This window comes from Myotis yumanensis, unplaced genomic scaffold (genome assembly GCF_028538775.1).
Source record: "Myotis yumanensis isolate MYYU_CA2020_CCGP unplaced genomic scaffold, mMyoYum1.0.hap1 SCAF_23, whole genome shotgun sequence".
Lineage (NCBI taxonomy): Eukaryota > Metazoa > Chordata > Mammalia > Chiroptera > Vespertilionidae > Myotis > Myotis yumanensis.
The window spans coordinates 6,488,294-6,510,597 of NW_027223774.1; the positions used below are offsets into that span (position 1 = coordinate 6,488,294).

Below are 22,304 nucleotides of genomic sequence, written 5' to 3' on the forward strand. Positions count from 1 at the left end.
TCCACACTGCAGACCAGGCAGAGCTGACACTTCCGGTGGCATCAGAAGCAGATGCTCTTAAATATGATTGCCTGTTTTGTGACATTAACTTTGTATGAAGGATTCAATGGAGGCAGGTTAGATCAATTTAGAGACTTGAGGCACCTCCCCCTGCTACAAATGAGCTGAAGGAGACACATGCCAAAAGTCATGAATGAATAAACAGTGCCTTGCCATTCAGAAAGAGCAGGTCCTTAAGAAAGATATGCAAAACCTGCCACACAGGTGCCTGAAAAAGAAACTTGCCCCAGACATCACCTCCCCTGAAGCCGCTAGAGGACCCTTAGTATACTTGTTGTATTTTGGGCTGTTTGCCCCTATATCCAGTCCTTTGGTCAACAGAAATACCGGATCCTGGATTTGGAGCGGGAAAACTACATTACCCACAAGGCCTCGCAAGGAATGCCACCAGGCTGAGCCAATGGGGGCTCAGAGAAGGCATTTCCGTTTGGCCGCCTCTGAAGGGCGGGACTATAGTCCTCGTGGCGAGGTTTTGTCTTTTCAAGCCTCTGTCTCAGTTGCTTAGGATTTCCTGGTCGCACAGTCCGGGGGAGAAGGCCTGAGAGCGGTGCTCCCCGCCTCACAGCCCGTGGTCGGAACCTCCAGTGGTGCCCACAGCTCACACTTGGGATTGAAGCTCGGAGTTGCCACCAGGACCCACTCCAGGGCCGGGACAGGGACCGCCACTCCCGCAGCGGCTTCTACTCCCGCCCGGCTCAGCCCACAGAGGGCAATGGCGGCGCCCCCGCCGAGGAGACGGGCTGAGGTGAGTTCGATCCCCCAGGCCCTCACCGCCTCCTCACACAGACACCACAGCCTGGGGAGGGCGCCTGTCCCGTCCTGCAGCTCAGTCCCGCGTGGAGGACCGTGAGGAAGGCGGAGGGGAGAGAGGGCTGTTGTGGCTTCTGAGGACACAGCAAGTGCAGGGCAGAGAGGACGGGGGTGACTTGCATCTGAAGGTCCCTGAGGATGTGGCTGTGAGAATTGACGGAAAGATCAGAGGCTGCAGGGAGGACGGCACAGACTCATTCGGGCTTTCCCGGCTGTGGGTCCATCAGGGGCTTGGGGTGGGCCTGGATCCGGCTGGGAGACAAGCTCTCTGCACGCCATATGCCAGGTTCATGGGTGAGTCCAGCGAGATCCAGTGACATTGGAGCAGGAAGGGGGCAGAGCTGAGGGAGTGAACCTGGGGTCTGAACATGGGAAGGGGATGAACATTACCCAGTGGTGAGCACATCTGGAGGAAGTGTGAGCTGATGGTCCCGGGACCTGCTGTGGGGACTTAAAGTGAAGCATAAACCGACGCTTGGCTTTGTCTTGGAGGCAGGATCTAGGAGACTGCAGTGGTGTTGCTTGGCAGGAAGGCTGGGGCCCTGCAGGCATTGCCCAGACCATGAATGCCATTGATATCTACCCTCCCCACCCCTCCCCCCACATTCCTCATCTCCACTCCCCTCCCCTTTCTTCCCCTCCCTTAAAACTTCCCGCCCAACCCAGCTGCTCTGCTGAGGGCAATCACAGTGAGTAATGGGACTGTGATGAGAGAGCAGCCTGCACTGGCATTAGGGTCTGGAGTCCACACTAACCCGGTGCCCTGGAGGAGGTTGAGGGGGGAAGATGTATAAAGGAGTAGGATTAATGGTCCTCAGAAAGGCAGCTCTGGTTACAATTGCCTCAATTCTGACAGGTTGACGTGACCTTTGAGGACATTGCCCTGTACTTCTCCAGGAAGGAATGGAAGCTCCTTGATGAGGGTCAGAGACAGCTGTACCTGAATGTGATGCTGGAGAACTTTGAACTTGTATCCTCCCTGGGTAAGACCCTCACTCTCACCTGTGACCTGGCTTTTCGATTTCCCAGACTCCATCCCCCAGGGTGTGCTCTGTCCTCCCGTGTAGACTGTGGAACTGCTGGATTTTCCAGTTTCCTGGGTAATTGCTGTCCTGGGGAGGGTTGGTCTGTTTCTGCTGCTCCCTTCTATTCCTGAAGTCCCAATACTCCCCGCTGCACTAAACTCACAGGGAAGGACTTGTGGTTGGTAGTGTTGCAGGAAGCCTAAGGGATTCTACCTTGATCAGTGAGGAAAGCATTTTCTATGTTCTTGTCGGTCATTTGTACATATTTCTTGAAGAATTGCCTCTAAATCCTTATCCTGTTTATTAACTGTATCTTTTGGTTGAAGAGTCTTTGGAATACCTTGTATATTTTATATATTAATTGCTTATGACATACAGGAACACATATTTTTTCATGTGCTTAATTGTGCTTTGCAGATATGGCTCCCATACCTGCTTTTCTACAAAATCCATGTTTTGTGTTTGGCAACCCTGGTTTCAGCAGGTCTAGTGCCACCATGTTTCTAGCAAGCTCAGATGCTTGGTACTAGTGCTTAGCAATTAAATATTGTTAATGAAGTTATATGGACTTTGCTTTTGAGGCAGAGTCATTGCATTGTTATTAGCCTGCATTATAGTATTAACATACCTTTGTTATTCCCGGGGAACTGCAACTCTTTGTGTGAATTTCTGTCTATATCGCAATATTCGCTTTATTGTGCTGATCATAGCCGAATCCACAATATCTCCAAGAGATTCCTTCATATGGTTTGCAAGTATTTTCTTCTGTTTTCTAGATTGCCTTTCATTTCATGTTGTTTGTTGCTGTTGTTCCGTGAAGATGCTATTTTCTTTATTTGTGGCAGTGTGGACTGTTTATGTTTTCTATTTTGTGCGGTGGTTGGTGTCACATTCAGAAAATCCTGTTCAAAACAAACCTCTAGAACTTTTTCTCTATATTGTCCTGAGGAGTTTTAAGTTTTAGCGCTGACATTTAATTCTGTCATACAGTTGGCTTAGATTTTATCAGTGCTGTCCAGTTTTGTTGTTTTACACGTGAATGTCCGTTTATACCAGCACCATTCATTGAAGAAACTATCTTTCCCTTCTGTGGCTTGCAGCTTTGTCAAAGATTACTTAAAAGTATGTGCCTGAGGGTAAAAAGAGGAACAACTCTAATAATCTGAACAATAAAGATTTATTAATTTTAAAAAAAGAAAAAAAAAAAAAAAAGTATGTGCCTGAGGTTTTTTTGTTTGTTTGTTTTCTGTTCTGTTCTGTTGATATGTGTCTGTGTTTCTCCAGCAACACACCGTTTGCTTGCTTTCTCTTTGTAATAAATTGAAGTCAGGAAGTGTGATGCCACCAGCTTTCTTCTTGCTCAAGATATCTTGTGTTATCCTAGCCCAGTGGTCGTCACACTGCTGCTCGCGAACCACATGCGGCTCTTTGGCCCCTTGAGAGTGGTTCTTCCACAAAATACCACGTGCAGGTGCGCATGTACAGTGCAGTTGAAACTTCATGGTCCATGCACAGAAGTCAAAACCCAAATAAGCTTGTCTTTCAACTTATTTGGGTTTTCTTTCATTCCTTTCATCACTGTCTTATAGTAGTCCCTGTACAGATGTTTCACATTTTGGTTGAATTTATTCCCTTGGGTTTTATTGTTTATGATTCTTTTTTATTTCTTTTATTTTTTATTTTTTAAAAAAATATATTTTTTGCCGAAACCTGTTTGGCTCAGTGGATGGAGCGTCGGCCTACGGACTGAGAGGTCCCAGGTTCGATTCCGGTCAAGGGCATGTACCTGGGTTGCGGGCACATCCCCAGTGGGAGATGTGCAGGAGGCAGCAGGTCGATGTTTCTCTCTCATCGATGTTTCTAACTCTCTATCTCTCTCCCTTCCTCTCTGTAAAAAATCAATAAAATATATTTAAATATATATATATATATATATATATATATATATATTTTATTGATCTTTTCCAGAGAGAAAGGGAGAGGGATAGAGAGTTAGAAACGTTGATGAGAGCCTTAACCGGTTTGGCTCAGTGGATTGAGCATCAGCCTGGTGACTCAAGGGTCCCAGGTTCAATTCCAGTCAAGGGCATGTACCTTGGTTGCGGGCACATCCCCAGTAGGGAGTGTGCAGGAGGCAGTTGCTTCCACTACCACCACCAAAGCCGCCTCCGCCTCCTCCGTTGTTACAGCTGTCATAGCTGCCACTCCCCGCCATGGCCACTGCCCTGGTTTCCATAACCCTGTCCACCACTTCCATAGCCTCTGCTTCCTCCAGAGTAACCAGGGCCGCCTCCTCCATAACCGCCGTCAGTACCAAATCCATTATAGCCATCCCCACTGCTACCATATCCACCGCCACCACAGGTGCCACCAAAACCACCTCAACCACTGAAGTTTCCTCCACAACCAAAGTTGTCGTTTCCACCAAAACCACCTCCGCGATCACCTCCGAAGTTTCCAGAACCACTTCGACCTCTTTGGCTGGACGAAGCACTAGCCATCTCTTGCTTAGATAGAGCTTTCCTTACTTCACAGGTGTGGCCATTCACAGTATGGTATTTCTGAATGACAATCTTGTCTACAGAGTCATGGTCGTCAAAGGTTACAAAAGCAATGCCTTTCTTTTTGCCACTGCCTCGGTCAGTCATGATTTCAATCACTTCTATCTTCCCACACTTTTCAAAATAATCTCTTAGAGGATGTTCTTCAGTGTCTTATTTAATACCACCGACAAAAATCTTTTTCACAGTTAAGTGGGCACCAGGTCTTTGAGAATCTTCTCTCGAGACAGCCCTCTTTGGTTCCACCACTCTTCCGTCCACCTTGTGTGGCCCTGCGTTCATGGCTGCATCCGCCTCCTCCTCAGTGGCATAGGTGACAAACCCAAAGCCTCTGGAGCGATTGGTGTTTGGATCTGTCATCACCACACAGTCCGTGAGCATTCCCCATGGCTCAAAATGGCTCCTCAGATTCTCATCAGTTGTTTAAAGCTCAAACCTATAAAGAGCTTCCGCAGCTGCTATGGCTCTTTGGGAGACTCAGACTTAGACATGATGACAGCAACAGGGGAAATTCCAACGACGCTTACTCCTCGGCGTTCACCGGCAGAAAGGAGTGATCTAAGGAGCGTATCTCTCTTTTTAATTTTTATTTACAATATATTTTTATTGATTTCAGACAGCAAGAAAGAGGGAGAGAGAGATAGAAACATCAGTGATGAGAGAGAATCATTAATTGGCTGCCTTGTGCATGCCCCCCAAGCTGGAACTGAGCCTGCAACCCGGTCATGTGCCCTTGACATGAATCAAACCTGGGACCCTTCAGTTCACACACAGATGCTCAATCCACTGAGCCCAACTGGCTAGGGATGACCCTCTTTTAAAAAAAAAACATATTTTATTAATTTCTGAGAGGAAGCGGGGGGAGAGAGAGAGAAACATTAATGATGACAAAGTGTCACTGATCAGCACCCTCCTGCATGCCCCCTACTGGGACAGAACCCACAAAAAACTGGGCATGTGCCCTTGAGTGGAATAGAACCTTGGACCTTTCAGTGCGCACGCTGACACTCTATCCACTGAGCAAACCAGCTAAGGCTAACCCTTGCTTCCTTCCTTCCTGTATTTGTTTACTTCCTTAGTTAGTTAGTTATTAACCGTCTTTTTGAACTTAGATATCTTTAAATGTGTTTGCTCACCCAGTTTCCTGTCATCCTTTCTATGCAGTTGTCCTTATTTGGTATTCTGTATTCCTGTTTGTCTTCATGGTACTCTTATTCCCATTTCCTGTGGGATTTTTTTTCATGGATAGCTGTCCGCTTACTCTGGGATGGGGAAAGATTCTCTGTCTCTGATTCTGCCATCTTGCTGATGTCACTCACATAGGTCTTTTGCCTGTGATCTCATTTGTGGTTTGTTGTTCTACCACAGTGCTGACCATATCTCATTTTAGTTTTTCTTTTAAGATTTGCATCATTTATCTCATGCTGTGGCTCAACTTGGATTTAAGAGGCAAAATCTTTTGTGCATCACAGGAGAAGCATGACTTTATCAATGACAGGGTAGACCCAGAGGCAGTCTTGCCTTGGAGAAGGACTCTGAGGGCGGTTTTCATGCCTGGGCTCTTTTACGTTCATAACTAGGAAGCCATTTTGTTCAACAAAATAAATGTTTTGTTACCATTGCCCACTTCTCACCCACTTCTTCTTCTTCTTGCTTAAGGTTGAAACTTTGCCTATGACTCCGTTTTAGTAGTGATCATTCTACTTGGATTCCCAGCCCATGGATAACCTGAACCTCTCTAAACTTTGCACCTCTACCTCTATCACACATCTCGGCTTTACTGCACTCCAGTGTTGTGGCATGCCTGCAGAGCTTTAGAGTACACACGTATTATATTGACGCTGAGCATCACATTCTTCCCTATGATTGATATTTTATGGGTTTGAGCACATTGAAATTATTTTATACAGACTCATATCGCCAGCATGAAAGGTCCTAAAGGAAGCCATTTGTGGAGTAGTAACGAGCAGACACAGCCTCTCTTCTTTTTGTGCCAGCCTATGCTTCTGTTCTCCCTTGGTGAGATTTTGATCATCCAGTGACCTTTTGGGCCATGTTATATATAACAGCCATTTCCTGAGTAGCTAACTTACTTATCTTGAAAATCATTGTATGGAATCATATCCAGTTGTGACATAAATAATTGTGGTGAAGATATTATGTTTTTATCAGGTCAACATGCACTTTACCTACGTTTCCTTTTGAACAGGTTGCTGCTGTGGAGCAGAAATTATGGAGGCAACGACTGAACAGAAGGTTTCAGTAAGAGTGTCACAGGCAAGGAATCCCAAGTTAGCCTTGTCATCCCGCAAGAGCCACCCCTGTGAGAGTTGTGGGCTAGTCTTGGGAAACATTTTCCACGTGATGGAGCTGCAGGGAACACAACACAGACAGATACTATTGAGGTGTGGGTCGTGTGATAAACGATTTTATTTCTGTGCAAAATTTCAACAGCAGCATGAGACAGAGAAGACTTTCATTAGAGGTGTGGACAGGATCTCACTTGCAAACAGCTGCAATTTCAATGTATCACAGAATCATTTCACATGCGGGGAGGTTGGGCAGGGTGTCCATATGGGGTCAGGACATCTGCACCTAAAGGCTGTTCAGCCCAGGGACAGTCCAACTGCAATTTCCACATGTGGGATGACGTATCAAAGGAGAAAAAAATATTACAGTAAAAAAGAATGTAAGAGAGACATTAGTTGCACCCACACATTTATTCAGGAAAAAGGTGTCCAACTTGGAAGTGGGTGTTTTGGGTCCTCTGAATGTGGAAAATATTTCACCAAATTTTCTAGCTTTCATTATCAACAGAGAGGTCACACTGGAGAAAAGCCTTATGAATGCAGTGACTGTGGGAAAACTTTTGCACGGAGCACTGGCCTTCGTTATCATCAGAGAGTTCATACAGGAGAAAAGCCTTATAAATGCATTGAATGTGGAAAATCTTTTGCACGAAGCAATGCCCTTCGTTATCATCAGAGAGTTCATACAGGAGAAAAGCCTTATGAATGCAGTGAATGTGGAAAATCTTTTGCACGAAGCACTGCCCTTCGTGAGCATCAGAGAGTTCATATAGGAGAAAAGCTTTATAAATGCAATGAATGTGGGAAATCTTTTACCCTGAAAACTAGCCTTCGTTGTCATCAGAGAGTTCATACAGGAGAAAAGCCTTATAAATGCAGTGAATGTGGAAAATCTTTTACCCAGAGCATTACCCTTCATTTTCATCAGAGAGTTCACACAGGAGAAAAGCCTTATAAATGCAGTGAATGTGGGAAATCTTTTACACGGAGTGATTCTCTTCGTCGTCATCAGAGAGTTCATACAGGAGAAAAGCCTTATAAATGCAGTGAATGTGGGAAATCTTTTGCACGGAGCCATAGCCTTCATTATCATCAGAGAGTTCATACAGGAGAAAAGCCTTATAAATGCAGTGAATGTGGGAAAGCTTACACCACTAGGACTAATCTTCGTTGTCATCAGAGAGTGCACACTGGAAAGAGACCTTATCAATGCAGTGAATGTAGAAAATCTTTTACCACGAACACCTATCTTCGTAGTCATCAGAGAGTTCACACTGAAGAAAAGACTTATAAATGTAGTGAATGTGGAAAATCTTTTACACATAGCGGTAGTCTCCAATATCATCAGAGAGTTCACTCCGGAGAAAAGCCTTATCAATGCAGTGAATGTGGAAAATCTTTTACACATAGCAGTAGTCTCCAATATCATCAGAGAGTTCACTCTGGAGAAAAGCCTTATCAATGCAGTGAATGTGGAAAATCTTTTACCACTATTAGATACCTTCATTGTCATCAGCGTATTCACACTGGAGAAAAGCCTTATAAATGCAGTAAATGTGGAAAATCTTTTGCACGGAGCATTAAACTTCGTTATCATCAGAGAGTTCATACGGGAGAAAAGCCTTATAAATGCACTGAATGTGGGAAATGTTTTAAAAGTATCAGTGGTCTCCAATATCATCAGAGAGTTCACAATGGAGAAAGCCCTTATGAATGCAATTAATATGAGGTATCTCTCAGCCAAATTTCTAAATTTGCTCTCCACTAGAGTATAAATGTGAGAAATTTCTTAGATGTGTAGGAAATGTAGTTTCTTAGTTAGAAGTTAACAATAGTACAAGAAAATTTGTTAATCCTCATTTTTCTGAATTATATCCTATACATTTAATCACCTATCTTTTGTAAAGTTCCCATAAGTGTTTTTGCTGTTCTATGTGTGTGTTTTTATGTTGGAACTCTATGTAATTATGTTGCACGTTCTAACATACAGAGATGTCCTGCCAGATCTATGTCACTGCACATTTCTGTTGCTGAAGGTATTTCACCTGAACCACCTATAAGGTCTCTACAGATGGCATCAGTCACCATCCTCCTGTGGCGGGGAAGCTATGTCTATTGTCTGATTTGTCAACGAAAATGAGGAATACCTGAGCCCTTGGTTCTTACTTGTTTCCCTGTCTTGTGTTGCCACATAGGACTCATTACTGTTGGCCCCAGTAAACATAATGTTGCAGAGGGCCTGCCATTTTCAGGGACACACTCTCCGTAGATGCTAATGATGAGTTTATTGCGTGCCTAAGTTATCAATGGAAGAAATGCCAGTCTCATGTCTCTTTGGTTTTAAAATAATGAAGGCTTTTTCTGAAGACTTCTTTAATCGGGGGTGTTCTATTTACTGTATCGGTTAGTTTATAAGGAGATCAGGGCTTTCCAAGCATGTTGAGGTGAAACACTTTTATGGGGTCTCAAACGTTTTTCCCTTGGGGGAACCGTATGGTTCAGAAATTAGCTCATCAGTTTTTTGCAAATTTACACTGCTGCCCATATTTTCCTAGGAATCACTGGGACACTCTACTTCTCATGTGAAGATGGGTGCGTTGAGACACGGAGATCACTCCAAAGAGAGTGTAGCTAGGACAACCTCAAGTATGTCTGGGAGCATGAATTTTTTTTCCTGTTTGCAAGCGATGCCAGTACGTGTGAGGTAAATCTCTTGCCCAGGTCTTGCAGGGGGCCCTGTGCCCTAATGCCTATGAGCATGTCTCACTAAGAATGGAGTGACTCAACCAATAGCCGAGCTCTCTGGTATGCTAAAAAGTAATAAAGATTGTTTTAACAGCCCCGGTGTGGTAGGGACAACCCCGGTGAGGTCGGGACGGCCCCGGTGAGGTTGAAACGGCCCCCGTGAGGTAGGAACAACCCCGGTGAGGTTGAAACAGCCCCCGTGAGGTAGGGACGACCCCGGTCTGGTAGGGACTACCCCGGTCAGGTTGAAACGGCCCCGGTGTGGTAGGGACAACCCCGGTCAGGTTGAAACGGCCCCGGTGTGGTAGGGACGACCCCAGTGAGGTTGAAACGGCCCCCGTGAGGTAGGGACGACTCCGGTGAGGTTGAAACCGTCCCCGTGAGGTAGGGACGGCCCCAGTGAGGTTGAAACGGCCCTGGTGAGGCTCAGACGGCCTTGGTGAGGTTGAGACTACTCCAGTGAGGTTGGGACAAATAAAGGGGACCAGTATGGACTGATGAACAGGGGTAGATACAGAAGCAGAGCAACATTGAACAGAATGTTAAACTACAGTGGGAAGCCTGGGGAGGGTTTCGGGGGGGGGGGATTAAGAGACCAACTGAAGGACTTATATGCATGCATATAAGATTAACCAATGGACACAAGACACGGGGCGGGGGGGGGCGGGGGGTAGGGGCCGGGGGAATATCAAGGGGGGGAAAAAAAGGAGACATATGCAATACTCTTTGTAATACTTTAAGAAATAAAAATTATTAAAATATTTAAAAAAAAATCAACTGGTATAAATACAGATGTAATAAGACAATAAAATACAGAACTTGGCTAGAGATCCTGGCTAGGCTGCTGATCAACTGAAAAAAAAAAAAAAAAAGATTGTTTTAAAAAATAAATAAACCTTAACTGATTGTACTTTTTTACATTTTCTTCCAGCAGTGTGTGTGGAATACACATTCTCCACATCCTAGAGAATATTTTGTTTAGTTAACTATTTATTTAAACATTTTATTTTGTATGCTTATGCTACCTCACTGTTGGATTGTATTTTTTCTAGAAATTTATGGTGAGTCTTTTCTCAGATGTATATTTGCTGTGTGTGTGTCTGTCTTAAAACCGCTGATCATATGTTCTGCCTCATGTTTTATGAGTTTTGGCAATATTCTTTAACCAAAAGACAAACATTCTTAAAACTTTTACAATTACTCTTAAGTGTTCCTACTCCCATATTTTTCTTCCTATTATATTCATTCTTTATATCCCTTCTCACTATTTTTATTTCCTCACCTCTAATTCTTTACAGCTCCTCTGCAACTTACACAAACCCTTCAGTTTGTCAATTTAGCTTTTTCCTTTATCTCTATACTTCTATTATATCAAAACTATACATTCTGCCCTAACTGGTTTGGCCCAGTGGATAGAGCGTCGGCCTGCGGACTGGAGGTCCCAGGTTCGATTCTGGTCAAGGGTATGTACCTGGGTTGCAGGCATGTCCCCAGTAGGGGGTGTGCAGGAGGCAGCTGATCCATGTTTCTCTCTCATCGATGTTTCTGTCTCTCTCCCTTCCTCTCTGTAAAAATTCAATAAAATATATTTTAAAAAAAAAGGGGGGGGGGGGCTGTCCTTAAAAGTTACAGTTTGTTTGGTTTCCAGGAGACAGTCTGGCAGATGTTCTAGGGAGGTGTCTTATCAGTTTCTTCCCCAGCCTATAAAATATGACCGGAGAAAAAGGTATGAAGAGTTCAAAAGAGGCTTGTTTGAAGGGTGAAGGGGAGGAAACTTTCTACTAACTAGAGACTCCTTGGTGTGAGTTATCCTTGATGTATAACAACAAACAGCAGGAAGGAGGGGTATGTAAGGATTTAGCCTTAAAAGTAGCTTATCTCGTTCTGCAGTTTGAACAGATGAGTTCTTTGAATTAGAGGAGACGGTAATTTGGGGGTTTAATTAGCAAGTGCTTCTCATAAATTATAGAAGGTCACAGAAAAAAAAACCAGAAATACCTTCTTCTTGTCCTTACAAATACCTGGTCGACTTTTAGAACCTAAGGCTTTCTTGACCTGAAGAGTGAATACTTCTAGGAAACCAAATAAAGGGTCACCAGCAAAACTGGGGGCATTATGTTCAGGAGGATGTCAGCAATGGGTCCCAAAGGAAATACACCAGTCTGTGATTTCTCTTCTGATCCTATAGGTTTTAACACCACAATATGGACAAAAATGATGGTATAGTAAATATAGCAAGCTTAGGTAGCCTGGCATTGCATGGTAAATCCTACAAACTCATGCCAAAAGTAACCACCTATGATGGTTTTAAGTTAAAACTTTTTAAGTAAATGTAAGTCACAGGGGTAGATATCCCCTAGCCTCATTTTTTTTGTTTTTTTGTTTGTTTTTTGTTTTGTTTTGTTTCTTTGCAAAGGTCAATCTTTAGCTTATTGAGTGTGTCTATTGTCTTTTTGCATCTAGAACACATATCTTTGGATTTTCTGGGAAATTTCCTTTTTTACAGACTCCTAAGGCACAATCTCCAAACACAGAAGACCTCAGGTCCGCAATTATTATTGTTGTTGTATCAAATATTAAGTGTTAACTGTTGGAGAACATTTAAAATTGTTTTTTTACTTCTTATTCAATCCTAGAGATTTCCCTCCGCATTCCCCCCACTCTAATTTATCACCAGTGAATTTCATGTAACTCCCTTATGTCTTTTCCTTTGAATCTAATGTATAAAAAAGGTGCAAAACTGCCGGTCTTCTGAGCATTATATAACCTATTGTTATTTTGCTTCCTGGCATATATTGCCAACTTGGGTCAAAGACACTTAGAAAAAGTCTCCACAGGTTTGGACATTTTCTTACAACAACACCAAAAGCAATGGACTCATGTGAAGCAGGAGAACGTTACATGGAGGAGTATCAGCATTTCCAGGAACACAACTGACTGAAGACAGATTTATAAACAGAAATGTAGAGCAGACCCAGAACCCAGCAAGCTAGAGCTTTGCCCTTGCTTTCAGAGAACAGAAGAAAATGCTCAAGGCCCAGGTGACTTTGTTTTCATTGTGTGTGTGCATGTTTTTAATCCTTACCTGAGGATGTTTCTTTTTACCCTCCCCAACTTTTCTTCTGAGATTCTGCAGTAATCTCCATGCTTCCATGTCTCTGAATCCACTCCATCAGTTTTTTGTTCATTCCAAATGTGAGTGCAATCAAGTGATACTGTCTTCTCTGACTGACTGATTTCACATAGCTTGATGCTCTCCAGATCCCTCCATACTGTGTGACAGGTCCCTCTCCAGGTCCCTCCATACTGTGTAAGAGCTTTTTTTTTTTACTGCTGCATAGTATTCCAGGGTGTAAATATACCAGTTTTTTATCCACTCATCTACTGATGGGTACCTAGGCAGTTTCCAGACCTTTCCTATTGTAAATTGTGCTTCTATGAACAGAGGGGTGCATACTGTCTACTTGATTGTTTCAGGTTACTTAGGATATATTCCTAGAAGTAGAATCACTGGATCAAATGGCAGTTCCATACCAAATATTTTGCAAAAACTCCAAACTGATTTCCATAATGGCTGTAGCAGTTTGCATTCCCACCAGCAGTGATCTGGGTTCCCTTTTTTCCACATCCTCCCCAGCACTTGTGCTTTGTTTATTTGCTGATGGCAGCCATTCTGACAGTGGTGAGGTGATAGCTAATTGTTGCTTTAATTGGCATCTCTCTGATGATAAGTCACTTTGAGCATTTTTTCACATGTCCCTTGGACATCTTATCCACACTGCAGACCAGGCAGAGCTGACACTTCCGGTGGCATCAGAAGCAGATGCTCTTAAATATGATTGCCTGTTTTGTGACATTAACTTTGTATGAAGGATTCAATGGAGGCAGGTTAGATCAATTTAGAGACTTGAGGCACCTCCCCCTGCTACAAATGAGCTGAAGGAGACACATGCCAAAAGTCATGAATGAATAAACAGTGCCTTGCCATTCAGAAAGAGCAGGTCCTTAAGAAAGATATGCAAAACCTGCCACACAGGTGCCTGAAAAAGAAACTTGCCCCAGACATCACCTCCCCTGAAGCCGCTAGAGGACCCTTAGTATACTTGTTGTATTTTGGGCTGTTTGCCCCTATATCCAGTCCTTTGGTCAACAGAAATACCGGATCCTGGATTTGGAGCGGGAAAACTACATTACCCACAAGGCCTCGCATGGAATGCCACCAGGCTGAGCCAATGGGGGCTCAGAGAAGGCATTTCCGTTTGGCCGCCTCTGAAGGGCGGGACTATAGTCCTCGTGGCGAGGTTTTGTCTTTTCAAGCCTCTGTCTCAGTCGCTTAGGATTTCCTGGTCGCACAGTCCGGGGGAGAAGGCCTGAGAGCGGTGCTCCCCGCCTCACAGCCCGTGGTCGGAACCTCCAGTGGTGCCCACAGCTCACACTTGGGATTGAAGCTCGGAGTTGCCACCAGGACCCACTCCAGGGCCGGGACAGGGACCGCCACTCCCGCAGCGGCTTCTACTCCCGCCCCGCTCAGCCCACAGAGGGCAATGGCGGCGCCCCCGCCGAGGAGACGGGCTGAGGTGAGTTCGATCCCCCAGGCCCTCACCGCCTCCTCACACAGACACCACAGCCTGGGGAGGGCGCCTGTCCCGTCCTGCAGCTCAGTCCCGCGTGGAGGACCGTGAGGAAGGCGGAGGGGAGAGAGGGCTGTTGTGGCTTCTGAGGACACAGCAAGTGCAGGGCAGAGAGGACGGGGGTGACTTGCATCTGAAGGTCCCTGAGGATGTGGCTGTGAGAATTGACGGAAAGATCAGAGCCTGCAGGGAGGACGGCACAGACTCATTCGGGCTTTCCCGGCTGTGGGTCCATCAGGGGCCTGGGGTGGGCCTGGATCCGGCTGGGAGACAAGCTCTCTGCACGCCATATGCCAGGTTCATGGGTGAGTCCAGCGAGATCCAGTGGCATTGGAGCAGGAAGGGGGCAGAGCTGAGGGAGTGAACCTGGGGTCTGAACATGGGAAGGGGATGAACATTACCCAGTGGTGAGCACATCTGGAGGAAGTGTGAGCTGATGGTCCCGGGACCTGCTGTGGGGACTTAAAGTGAAGCATAAACCGACGCTTGGCTTTGTCTTGGAGGCAGGATCTAGGAGACTGCAGTGGTGTTGCTTGGCAGGAAGGCTGGGGCCCTGCAGGCATTGCCCAGACCATGAATGCCATTGATATCTACCCTCCCCACCCCTCCCCCCACATTCCTCATCTCCACTCCCCTCCCCTTTCTTCCCCTCCCTTAAAACTTCCCGCCCAACCCAGCTGCTCTGCTGAGGGCAATCACAGTGAGTAATGGGACTGTGATGAGAGAGCAGCCTGCACTGGCATTAGGGTCTGGAGTCCACACTAACCCGGTGCCCTGGAGGAGGTTGAGGGGGGAAGATGTATAAAGGAGTAGGATTAATGGTCCTCAGAAAGGCAGCTCTGGTTACAATTGCCTCAATTCTGACAGGTTGACGTGACCTTTGAGGACATTGCCCTGTACTTCTCCAGGAAGGAATGGAGGCTCCTTGATGAGGGTCAGAGACAGCTGTACCTGAATGTGATGCTGGAGAACTTTGAACTTGTATCCTCCCTGGGTAAGACCCTCACTCTCACCTGTGACCTGGCTTTTCGATTTCCCAGACTCCATCCCCCAGGGTGTGCTCTGTCCTCCCGTGTAGACTGTGGAACTGCTGGATTTTCCAGTTTCCTGGGTAATTGCTGTCCTGGGGAGGGTTGGTCTGTTTCTGCTGCTCCCTTCTATTCCTGAAGTCCCAATACTCCCCGCTGCACTAAACTCACAGGGAAGGACTTGTGGTTGGTAGTGTTGCAGGAAGCCTAAGGGATTCTACCTTGATCACTGAGGAAAGCATTTTCTATGTTCTTGTCGGTCATTTGTACATATTTCTTGAAGAATTGCCTCTAAATCCTTATCCTGTTTATTAACTGTATCTTTTGGTTGAAGAGTCTTTGGAATACCTTGTATATTTTATATATTAATTGCTTATGACATACAGGAACACATATTTTTTCATGTGCTTAATTGTGCTTTGCAGATATGGCTCCCACACCTGCTTTTCTACAATATCCATGTTTTGTGTTTGGCAACCCTGGTTTCAGCAGGTCTAATGCCACCATGTTTCTAGCAAGCTCAGATGCTTGGTACTAGTGCTTAGCAATTAAATATTGTTAATGAAGTTATATGGACTTTGCTTTTGAGGCAGAGTCATTGCATTGTTATTAGCCTGCATTATAGTATTAACATACCTTCGTTATTCCCGGGGAACTGCAACTCTTTGTGTGAATTTCTGTCTATATCGCAATATTCGCTTTATTGTGCTGATCATAGCCGAATCCACAATATCTCCAAGAGATTCCTTCATATGGTTTGCAAGTATTTTCTTCTGTTTTCTAGATTGCCTTTCATTTCATGTTGTTTGTTGCTGTTGTTCCGTGAAGATGCTATTTTCTTTATTTGTGGCAGTGTGGACTGTTTATGTTTTCTATTTTGTGCGGTGGTTGGTGTCACATTCAGAAAATCCTGTTCAAAACAAACCTCTAGAACTTTTTCTCTATATTGTCCTGAGGAGTTTTAAGTTTTAGCGCTGACATTTAATTCTGTCATACAGTTGGCTTAGATTTTATCAGTGCTTTCCAGTTTTGTTTTACACGTGAATGTCCGTTTATACCAGCACCATTCATTGAAGAAACTATCTTTCCCTTCTGTGGCTTGCAGCTTTGTCAAAGATTACTTAAAAGTATGTGCCTGAGTTTTTTTTGTTTGTTTGTTTGCTGTTCTGTTCTGTTGATATGTGTCTGTGTTTCTCCAGCAACACACCGTTTGCTTGCTTTCTCTTTGTAATAAATTGAAGTCAGGAAGTGTGATGCCACCAGCTTTCTTCTTGCTCAAGATATCTTGTGTTATCCTAGCCCAGTGGTCGGCAAACTGCTGCTCGCGAGCCACATGCGGCTCTTTGGCCCCTTGAGCGTGGCTCTTCCGCAAAATACCACGTGCAGGTGCGCATGTACAGTGCAGTTGAAACTTCATGGTCCATGCACAGAAGTCAAAACCCAAATAAGCTTGTCTTTCAACTGATTTGGGTTTTCTTTCATTCCTTTCATCACTGTCTTATAGTAGTCCCTGTACAGATGTTTCACATTTTGGTTGAATTTATTCCCTTGGGTTTTATTGTTTATGATTCTTTTTTATTTCTTTTATTTTTTATTTTTTAAAAAAATATATTTTATTGATCTTTTCCAGAGAGAAAGGGAGAGGGATAGAGAGTTAGAAACGTTGATGAGAGCCCTAACCTGTTTGGCTCAGTGGATTGAGCATCTGCCTGGGGACTCAAGGGTCCCAGGTTCAATTCCAATCAAGGGCATGTACCTTGGTTGCGGGCACATCCCCAGTAGGGAGTGTGCAGGAGGCAGTTGCTTCCACTACCACCACCAAAGCCGCCTCCGCCTCCTCCGTTGTTACAGCTGTCATAGCTGCCACTCCCCGCCATGGCCACTGCCCTGGTTTCCATAACCCTGTCCACCACTTCCATAGCCTCTGCTTCCTCCAGAGTAACCAGGGCTGCCTCCTCCATAACCACCATCAGTACCAAATCCATTATAGCCATCCCCACTGCCACCATCCCACCACCACCACGGCTACCACCAAAACCACCTCGACCACTGAAGTTTTCTCCACAACCAAAGTTGTCGTTTCCACCAAAACCACCTCCACGATCACCTCCGAAGTTTCCAGAACCACTTCGACCTCTTTGGCTGGACGAAGCACTAGCCATCTCTTGCTTAGATAGAGCTTTCCTTACTTCACAGGTGTGGCCATTCACAGTATGGTATTTCTGAATGACAATCTTGTCTACAGAGTCATGGTCGTCAAAGGTTACAAAAGCAATGCCTTTCTTTTTGCCACTGCCTCGGTCAGTCATGATTTCAATCACTTCTATTTTCCCACACTGTTCAAAATAATCTCTTAGAGGATGTTCTTCAGTGTATTATTTAATACCACCGACAAAAATCTTTTTCACAGTTAAGTGGGCACCAGGTCTTTGAGAATCTTCTCTCGAGACAGCCCTCTTTGGTTCCACCACTCTTCCGTCCACCTTGTGTGGCCCTGCGTTCATGGCTGCATCCGCCTCCTCCTCAGTGGCATAGGTGACAAACCCAAAGCCTCTGGAGCGATTGGTGTTTGGATCTGTCATCACCACACAGTCCGTGAGCATTCCCCATGGCTCAAAATGGCTCCTCAGATTCTCATCAGTTGTTTCAAAGCTCAAACCTTTAAAGAGCTTCCGCAGCTGCTCCGGCTCTTTGGGAGACTCAGACTTAGACATGATGACAGCAACAGGGGAAATTCCAACGACACTTACTCCGCGGCGTTCACCGGCAGAAAGGAGTGATCTAAGGAGCGTATCTCTCTTTTTAATTTTTATTTACAATATATTTTTATTGATTTCAGACAGCAAGAAAGAGGGAGAGAGAGATAGAAACATCAGTGATGAGAGAGAATCATTAATTGGCTGCCTTGTGCATTCCCCCCAAGCTGGAACTGAGCCTGCAACCCGGTCATGTGCCCTTGACCTGAATCAAACCTGGGACCCTTCAGTTCACACACAGATGCTCAATCCACTAAGCCCAACTGGCTAGGGCTGACCCTCTTTTAAATAAAAAACACATTTTTATTAATTTCTGAGAGGAAGCGGGGGGAGAGAGAGAGAAACATTAATGATGACAAAGTGTCACTGATCAGCACCCTCCTGCATGCCCCCTACTGGGACAGAACCCACAAAAAACTGCGCATGTGCCCTTGAGTGGAATAGAACCTTGGACCTTTCAGTGCGCACGCTGACACTCTATCCACTGAGCAAACCAGCTAAGGCTAACCCTTGCTTCCTTCCTTCCTGTATTTATTTACTTCCTTAGTTAGTTAGTTATTAACCGTTTTTTTGAACTTAGATATCTTTAAATGTGTTTGCTCACCCTGTTTCCTGTCATCCTTTCTATGCAGTTGTCCTTATTTGGTATTCTGTATTACTGTTTGTCTTCATGGTACTCTTATTCCCATTTCCTGTGGGATTTTTTTTCATGGATAGCTGTCCACTTACTCTGGGATGGGGAAAGATTCTCTGTCTCTGATTCTGCCATCTTGCTGATGTCACTCACATAGGTCTTTTGCCTGTGATCTCACTTGTGCTTTGTTGTTCTACCACAGTGCTGACCATACCTCATTTTACTTTTTCTTTTAAGATTTGCATCATTTATCTCATGCTTTGGCTCAACTTGGATTTAAGAGGCAAAATCTTTTGTGCATCACAGGAGAAGCATGACTTTATCAATGACAGGGTAGACCCAGAGGCAGTCTTGCCTTGGAGAAGGACTCAGGGCGCTTTTCATGCCTGGGCTCTTTTACGTTCATAACTAGGAAGCCATTTTGTTCAACAACAAAAATGTTTTGTTACCATTGCCCACTTCTCACCCACTTCTTCTTCTTGCTTAAGGTTGAAACTTTGCCTATGACTCAGTTTTAATAGTGATCATTCTACTTGGATTCCCAGCCCATGGATAACCTGAACCTCTCTAAACTTTGCACCTCTACCTCTATCACACATCTCGGCTTTACTGCACTCCAGTGTTGTGGCATGCCTGCAGAGCTTTAGAGTACACACGTATTATATTGACGCTGAGCATCACATTCTTTCCTATGATTGATACTTTATGGGTTTGAGCACATTGAAATTATTTTATACAGACTCATATCGCCAGCATGAAAGGTCCTAAAGGAAGCCATTTGTGGAGTAGTAACGAGCAGACACAGCCTCTCTTCTTTTTGTGCCAGCCTATGCTTCTGTCCTCCCTTGGTGAGATTTTGATCATCCAGTAACCTTTTGGGCCATGTTATATATAACAGCCATTTCCTGAGTAGCTAACTTACTTATCTTGAAAATCATTGTATGGAATCATATCCAGTTGTGACATAAACAACTGTGGTGAAGATATTATGTTTTTATCAGGTCAACATGCACTTTACCTACGTTTCCTTTTGAACAGGTTGCTGCTGTGGAGCAGAAATTATGGAGGCAACGACTGAACAGAAGGTTTCAGTAAGAGTGTCACAGGCAAGGAATCCCAAGTTAGCCTTGTCATCCCGCAAGAGCCACCCCTGTGAGGGTTGTGGGGTGGTCTTGGGAAACATTTTCCACGTGATGGAGCTGCAGGGAACACAACACAGACAGATACTATTGAGGTGTGGGTCGTGTGATAAACGATTTTATTTCTGTGGAAAATTTCAGCAGCAGCATGAGACAGAGAAGACTTTCATTAGAGGTGTGGAGAGGATCTCACTTGCAAACAGCTGCAATTTCAATGTGTCCCAGAATCATTTCACATGCGGGGAGGTTGGGCAGGGTGTCCGTATGGGGTCAGGACATCTGCACCTAAAGGCTGTTCAGACCAGGGACAGTCCAACTGCAATTTCCACATGTGGGATGACGTATCAAAGGAGAAAAAAATATTACAGTAAAAAAGAATGTAAGAGAGACATTAGTTGCACCCACACATTTATTCAGGAAAAAGGTGTCCAACTTGGAAGTGGGTGTTTTGGGTCCTCTGAATGTGGAAAATATTTCACCAAATTTTCTAGCTTTCATTATCAACAGAGAGGTCACACTGGAGAAAAGCCTTATGAATGCAGTGACTGTGGGAAAACTTTTGCACGGAGCACTGGCCTTCGTTATCATCAGAGAGTTCATACAGGAGAAAAGCCTTATAAATGCATTGAATGTGGAAAATCTTTTGCACGAAGCAATGCCCTTCGTTATCATCAGAGAGTTCATACAGGAGAAAAGCCTTATGAATGCAGTGAATGTGGAAAATCTTTTGCACGAAGCACTGCCCTTCGTGAGCATCAGAGAGTTCATATAGGAGAAAAGCTTTATAAATGCAATGAATGTGGGAAATCTTTTACCCTGAAAACTAGCCTTCGTTGTCATCAGAGAGTTCATACAGGAGAAAAGCCTTATAAATGCAGTGAATGTGGAAAATCTTTTACCCAGAGCATTACCCTTCATTTTCATCAGAGAGTTCACACAGGAGAAAAGCCTTATAAATGCAGTGAATGTGGGAAATCTTTTACACGGAGTGATTCTCTTCGTCGTCATCAGAGAGTTCATACAGGAGAAAAGCCTTATAAATGCAGTGAATGTGGGAAATCTTTTGCACGGAGCCATAGCCTTCATTATCATCAGAGAGTTCATACAGGAGAAAAGCCTTATAAATGCAGTGAATGTGGGAAAGCTTACACCACTAGGACTAATCTTCGTTGTCATCAGAGAGTGCACACTGGAAAGAGGCCTTATCAATGCAGTGAATGTAGAAAATCTTTTACCACGAACACCTATCTTCGTAGTCATCAGAGAGTTCACACTGAAGAAAAGACTTATAAATGTAGTGAATGTGGAAAATCTTTTACACATAGCGGTAGTCTCCAATATCATCAGAGAGTTCACTCCGGAGAAAAGCCTTATCAATGCAGTGAATGTGGAAAATCTTTTACACATAGCAGTAGTCTCCAATATCATCAGAGAGTTCACTCTGGAGAAAAGCCTTATCAATGCAGTGAATGTGGAAAATCTTTTACCACTATTAGATACCTTCATTGTCATCAGCGTATTCACACTGGAGAAAAGCCTTATAAATGCAGTAAATGTGGAAAATCTTTTGCACGGAGCATTAAACTTCGTTATCATCAGAGAGTTCATACGGGAGAAAAGCCTTATAAATGCACTGAATGTGGGAAATGTTTTAAAAGTATCAGTGGTCTCCAATATCATCAGAGAGTTCACAATGGAGAAAGCTCTTATGAATGCAATTAATATGAGGTATCTCTCAGCCAAATTTCTAAATTTGCTCTCCACTAGAGAAATTTCTTAGATGTGTAGGAAATGTAGTTTCTTAGTTAGAAGTTAACAATAGTACAAGAAAATTTGTTAATCCTCATTTTTCTGAATTATATCCTATACATTTAATCACCTATCTTTTGTAAAGTTCCCATAAGTGTTTTTGCTGTTCTATGTGTGTGTTTTTATGTTGGAACTCTATGTAATTATGTTGCACGTTCTAACATACAGAGATGTCCTGCCAGATCTATGTCACTGCACATTTCTGTTGCTGAAGGTATTTCACCTGAACCACCTATAAGGTCTCTACAGATGGCAGCAATCACCATCCTCCTGTGGCAGGGAAGCTATGTCTATTGTCTGATTTGTCAACGAAAATGAGGAATACCTGAGCCCTTGGTTCTTACTTGTTTCCCTGTCTTGTGTTGCCACATAGGACTCATTACTGTTGGCCCCAGTAAACATAATGTTGCAGAGGGCCTGCCATTTTCAGGGACACACTCTCCGTAGATGCTAATGATGAATTTATTGCGTGCCTAAGTTATCAATGGAAGAAATGCCAGTCTCATGTCTCTTTGGTTTTAAAATAATGAAGGCTTTTTCTGAAGACTTCTTTAATCTGGGGTGTTCTATTTACTGTATCGGTTAGTTTATAAGGAGATCAGGGCTTTCCAAGCATGTTGAGGTGAAACACTTTTATGGGGTCTCAAACGTTTTTCCCTTGGGGGAACCGTATGGTTCAGAACTTAGCTCATCAGTTTTTTGCAAATTTACACTGCTGCCCATATTTTCCTAGGAATCACTGGGACACTCTACTTCTCATGTGAAGATGGGTGTGTTGAGACACGGAGATCACTCCA

The 22,304-nt window shown here is 44.2% G+C and overlaps 2 protein-coding genes and 2 pseudogenes across 2 annotated transcripts; 2 read left to right on the forward strand and 2 right to left on the reverse strand.

Moving 5' to 3' along the window:
- The first annotated feature begins 598 nt into the window (after positions 1-598).
- Positions 599-10,061, forward strand: LOC139000370 (zinc finger protein 418-like). Its single transcript, XM_070402597.1, has 3 exons — positions 599-805; positions 1,727-1,853; positions 6,666-10,061. Exons 1-3 carry the CDS (start codon positions 773-775, stop codon positions 8,486-8,488), a joined length of 1,983 nt encoding a protein of 660 aa, XP_070258698.1. The 5' UTR covers positions 599-772; the 3' UTR covers positions 8,489-10,061.
- Positions 3,012-4,947, reverse strand: LOC139000179 (heterogeneous nuclear ribonucleoprotein A1-like; annotated as a pseudogene).
- A 5,009-nt stretch (positions 10,062-15,070) lies between the features above and the next one.
- Positions 15,071-21,461, forward strand: LOC139000372 (zinc finger protein 418-like). Its single transcript, XM_070402599.1, has 2 exons — positions 15,071-15,135; positions 19,598-21,461. The coding sequence occupies exons 1-2, from the start codon at positions 15,102-15,104 to the stop codon at positions 21,418-21,420; spliced, it is 1,857 nt and encodes a 618-aa protein (XP_070258700.1). The 5' UTR covers positions 15,071-15,101; the 3' UTR covers positions 21,421-21,461.
- On the reverse strand, positions 15,151-17,883 carry LOC139000181 (heterogeneous nuclear ribonucleoprotein A1 pseudogene; annotated as a pseudogene).
- Positions 21,462-22,304: the final 843 nt, after the last annotated feature.